This window comes from Protobothrops mucrosquamatus, unplaced genomic scaffold (genome assembly GCF_001527695.2).
Source record: "Protobothrops mucrosquamatus isolate PMUCROS unplaced genomic scaffold, P.Mucros_1.0 scaffold369, whole genome shotgun sequence".
Lineage (NCBI taxonomy): Eukaryota > Metazoa > Chordata > Lepidosauria > Squamata > Viperidae > Protobothrops > Protobothrops mucrosquamatus.
The window spans coordinates 38,617-43,995 of NW_015386703.1; the positions used below are offsets into that span (position 1 = coordinate 38,617).

Below are 5,379 nucleotides of genomic sequence, written 5' to 3' on the forward strand. Positions count from 1 at the left end.
TCATCTGTGGCAAACCACATCATTTGTGTGATTATGTCATTATACATGTGGCATAACTGTGGTTTTTACCTGATGTCTGTGCTGGTATTTTAGTCTTTGTTGTACTTTTTTTGGGGGGGGGAAAGAGAACAGAAAGTGCTTTTGGGACTTCCTATGAATTGTTTTTCTCAGCTTCTTTGTCCTATAGCCAAGGAAAACAAAACATGTAGGACAGTTCTATTTCTATTACTCAGAAACAAGTTCCACCAATTTCAATGGCATTTATTCTTCAGTAAGTATGTATGGGTGCATATATAAACTTTAGTGAAGTTACTCGACCAATTTATCACAAATACAGAACATTATTCATGACCGTAGTATCTCCCTTTGCCTTCCAAGTAAGAATTCAGATGTTTCTCTGCTGGTTCTAGAATGCAGCCACCAGCCAACTCTTAAATATCAAATCAACGTTACAAGAAGTTGTGTGCATGACTGAAGAACAGACAAAGTGGTCATCAATTATTTCCATTTGTCATTTCAGTGTAATTGCATTTCATCTAGCTCTAATGATCAGGGAGATGTAGGCAAAGAAAGTCTTAACGATTTTTGTAGTTCTTCTTGCACCCATTAGAAAAAAAATATCAGTGTAAATTGCACATAGGAGCTTTCTCAATCCACACAACCCATGTTGCCCTGACTCTCTCTTTCTTTGCTACATTCCTCATAGTGCTGCCTTCATCTCTTCTACAATCCAGCAGGAGGATAGGCTTGAGCTGCCCTTGGCTACAGCAAAATTAAATGTGCATTTATCACCTTAACCTGGCACCATCTACGGGAGGCCTCATGGGGTGTAAATCTGTCTTCTACACCCATGGTCTTGGAGGGAAGTCAGGTGATTGTTGTGACTGGTGGTGGCTGGGAATGGAGACAACAGAAAAAAGGATAGAGATGAGTTACGGGAACAGCAAATGTCATGATGGTATTGCTTCCTGCTAGCTCTAGGGTGGATGGAGATTTCTATAAAGAAGAAAGAGCCATAACCATCCCTGCCAGCCTTCTACCTCTTCAAACATAGAAGTTCCTGTACTGCCTTCTGTCCCTAAGCTAGACCAGTGTTTCTCCACTTTAGCAACTTTATGTGTCTGGACTTTAACACCCAGCCAGTATGGGGAATTCTGGGAGTTGAGATCCAGACATCTTAAAATTGCAATGTTGAGAAACACTGGAATAGAGCTTCCTGGGCCACTGATAAATCCACTTTGATTTGTGATGTTCTAGCTCCAAAGATCAAATAGCCCAGGCTGTCTGTTCCAGACATTCCTTAGAGAATTTTAACAAACCATGCTAAAGCACATACATTGCCATTCTTGACTATCTGATATTATGAAATAAAAGCCGCCCTTTCAAATATCATGGCCATACCGGGAAAAGTAAGGTGATGCTTATCTTTCACAAAACTGAGATCTCTGACGTTAACAGAGTTCCTGACTTGATGAGAATCCTTATTTATCCACAAACACTTTATCACATTTGTTTTCTTTTGCCTTAGGAGTGCGAGACTTTTGAGAAATGTTGCCCTAACGTTTGTGGAACACGAAGTTGTGTTGCAGCCCGGTACATGGATGTGAGAGGGAAGAAAGGACCGGTCGGGATGCCCAAAGAAGCCACGTGTGACCGATTCATGTGTATCCAGCAAGGCTCAGAGTGTGATATCTGGGATGGGCAGCCAGTCTGCAAATGCAAAGACAGGTGTGAAAAGGAGCCGAGTTTTACGTGTGCATCTGATGGGCTCACCTATTACAACAAGTGTTACATGGACGCAGAAGCGTGTACCAAAGGCATCACCCTCAATGTAGTGACTTGTCGCTATCATCTCACCTGGCCAAATACCAGCCCTGTCCCAGCAGAGACTACTGCTCCACCAACAACCGCTTACTTGGAGACTACCATCACAGACATCCTCACGCCTGTTTTAGTCAACAACCCAACCCATCAGTCTGTCTACGTCGGAGAGACTGTAAGCTTTCATTGTGATGTCATTGGTCGACCTAAACCAGAAATCACTTGGGAGAAGGAGACTGAGAATAAAGAGAAAATAATTATGAGGCCTAACCATGTCCAAGGAAATATTGTTGTCACCAATATTGCCCAACTGGTAATCTATAACACGCAACTACAAGATGCAGGAATTTACACCTGCACAGCCAAAAACCTTGGTGGTGCTTTAAGGGTAGATTTCCCACTGTCGGTCCTCCAGGGAGAAGCTACTTCTCCAGAAACAGTGCAGAATAAAACTCACTTCCCAACCAACGAGTGCCTGAAGCAACCTGACAGTGAAGACTGTGGAGAAGAGCAAACCAGATGGTATTACGATGCAAAGAAAAACAACTGCTTTACTTTCATTTATGGGAACTGTAACAGCAATCTCAACCATTTTGAGACCTACGAGAGCTGTATGTTGACATGCATGAATGGCCCCATCAACATCTGCAGTTTGCCAGCCCTGCAAGGCCACTGCAAAGCCTATGAGCCCCGGTGGGCATACAACAGCTTGACGAAACAGTGCCAGTCTTTCATTTATGGAGGTTGCGGAGGCAATGAGAATAATTTTGAAAGCCGAGAGGCCTGTGAAGAATCGTGTCCTTTCCCTCTGGATAGACTCTGTAAAGTCTGCAAGGCTTGCAAACCCCGGCAAAAGCTGGTGACCAGCTTCTGCAAGAGCGATTTTGTGATTCTTGGCCGTGTCATGGAGCTGACAGAGGACCAAGAGTCTGGCCACGCCCTGGTGACGGTGGAGGAGATTCTGAAGGATGATAAAATGGGGCTTCAGTTCCTGGGAAGGGAGCCTTTAGAGATCACCTTGTTAAACATGAACTGGAGCTGTCCCTGCCCCAACATTACGGCAACGGAAGGCCAGCTCATCATCATGGGTGAGGTCTACAATGGAATGGCTGTTTTACAGCCAGATAGTTTCGTTGGGGCCTCAAGTGTCCGACGCATTCGGAAACTTCGTGAGGTCATCCACAAGAAAACCTGTGAGCTATTAAAAGAGTTCTTAGGACTGCACTAATGCCCCGAGAGTAGCTCGCTGGCTTTTCCTGATTTGTGCATTATATAGTAATAACAAACGATAGGTTTACCCTGAAAACCCCTTGTGTAACTCCTGTTTGCTAATATAGGTTATGTATCCCATATGAAGGAACGAATGGCATGTAGCAGAAAGAGAGCTGTTGTTTTTTTTTGACAAGTATTTTAAAATAGCAGAAAACAGCAATTAATATTTAGAATTCGATCTATCTATCCCTCTAGAAATGCCATTTGGTGTTTATCGCTTGTCAACAATGCGATTTTCATCGTATATATATATATAAAAAAAATCAATTTTGCAGCATTTGTCCAGAGCTAAAACAGGCAAACTCTTACCCTAATAATAGCTCTTGTTTGGAATATAGAGAAGTTTGTGAAAGGCATCTGAAATACATCACACTCTTCAGTATATTGCAAAAGAATATGTAAATTATTGCCTATAATCACGATAATTATAGCTGTTATACCAATCTATGGCTGCATCTGTTTGACTGGAAATGATTTCGAGGCAGGGACTTCATCTTTAGTAGACATTTGTGTAGCAGATTTTTATACAGTGTGTGTCCATCTAGTCACATTCCAAATGATCTGTTCTATCAGATGATGAACCTGGAAGCAAAACCACATATTATGATCTCACTGCACTATCCTACCCAAATAAGACATTGTGCACCACATTAAGTATTAAACATTTTGCACTGCACTGAGGAACAGCATTAGTTTCTCAGCTCTCCAAACCCCTTCCAACCTCTGCTCAGTTGTGATTTTGTGCTACTTTTAGCTGGGAATTAAGGAAAACTATGGTGAAGCTTCAAGTAGTCTTAGCGCGGTTCTCGCTCTACAAAAATCCAGAATAAAATAGAAAATAACATTATGCATCATCATTCCTGTCATTGAACATCTCCAGTTCTTTCCTTTGTATTCTGCTGTCTCCAGGTACTGCAACGCCCACTGGCCAGTCTTTTTTGTCTTTCTTACTGACAATTGGGCGTTATGTGTCAAGTAGCTGTCTGTTCAAATACTGAAGTCCCAAAGCGCTTTAGTTTCTTCATTTTCCATTATTTTGTCTTTTTTTGTGCTCCCCATCATTTTATGTTTGCGAGCAAGTGGTATTTCTTGCAGATATTCCAAGGCAGCATTATTGTACTTTGTCATGCTGTTGTTTGTAGTCAGTCTGTGTGATCTTCTTGCAGCAGCTGAATAGGTGGTCCACGGTTTCTTCAGCTTCTTTGCAGAAGGGGTGTTTGCTTTTTGTTGCTGTCTTCTCAATTCTGGCTTCTTATGCATTTGTTCTTAAGACTTAGTCTTGTGCAGCCAGAATTTAGCTCTTCAGTCTCTTGTCACAACTTGTTATCTGCTTTGTCTGTTAGGTTTGTTTTTGTATACTGATCATGTAACACTTTGCCTTGCCATGTCTCTTTTCTGTTCTTCATTTAGTCTTTCTTGTAAGTCAGTTTGGACTCTTTGATATTCAGTAAGTCTTTATGGAGGACCAACTTCAGTGCATCTACCTCACTGTCCTTCAGATATTCTTCCAATGACCTTTTTTTTCTTTTTCAACTGTCTGCTATAGTTGCTACATTCCATGCCCAACTATACTCCTTGGTAAAAAGAGTCTGTCAATGTTGCTGTGTTGACGAAGGGCTAGATTCATTATCATTATTTTTCTAGTCTTCTTATCCAGGATTTCTAATACTGCTTGAGCCCATTCCATTATTCCACCTATATTTCTAATGACTGGAATTGCCCAAGTGTTAATTGCCTTGATGATATTTTCTCCACTGAGTTTGGACTTTATGATCTTCTTCAATCTCATAATATATTCACTTCTAGCCCAAGTGTGCTTGATGTTATCAGCTTGGAGGATGTGCCCAAGTATTTGTAGTGATCTTCTTAATCCAGACTCTTGATATTATTTCCGTAGGGCAACTTGATCCCTTCAGTTTTCATTACTTTTTCCTTTCCATTATAAGGGAGGTTTTGCCAGAGGTTCAGCAATCTTCAATTTCACCTCCTTGCAGTATGACGTTAAATGCTTGGCAATGTTTCAACCAAAAACCATGCAGTTCATCTTCATCTGATGCTGACCAATTCTTGATCTTCCTTATCCTTTTCTCCATGCTTTCTACTATTATAACAAATTCTTTCATTTCAGTTTCTTTTTTTATTCTTATCCACCTTCTTTAGTCAAGCTATGGTCTTCGGGTAGTCCATAACTGTGCCCAAAGTGCTCTTTTTTTCTTTGTTAGCTGTTGGCTGGTTTATTGTACTGTCTCCATTGATGGGCAGGTAGGAACCTTTCAGATTCAAACT

General features: G+C 41.2%; 1 protein-coding gene across 1 annotated transcript; it reads left to right on the top strand.

Annotated features, from left to right (window-relative positions):
* Positions 1-1,582: 1,582 nt before the first annotated feature.
* On the top strand, positions 1,583-3,054 carry WFIKKN2 (WAP, follistatin/kazal, immunoglobulin, kunitz and netrin domain containing 2). Its single transcript, XM_029284090.1, has one exon. It carries the CDS (start codon positions 1,598-1,600, stop codon positions 3,047-3,049), a length of 1,452 nt encoding a protein of 483 aa, XP_029139923.1. The 5' UTR covers positions 1,583-1,597; the 3' UTR covers positions 3,050-3,054.
* The last annotated feature ends 2,325 nt before the right edge of the window (positions 3,055-5,379 follow it).

Coding starts and splice junctions, on each gene's coding strand:
- WFIKKN2 (XM_029284090.1), top strand. CDS start 1,598: ATGGATGTGAGAGGGAAGAAAGGACCGGTCGGGATGCCCAAAGAAGCC.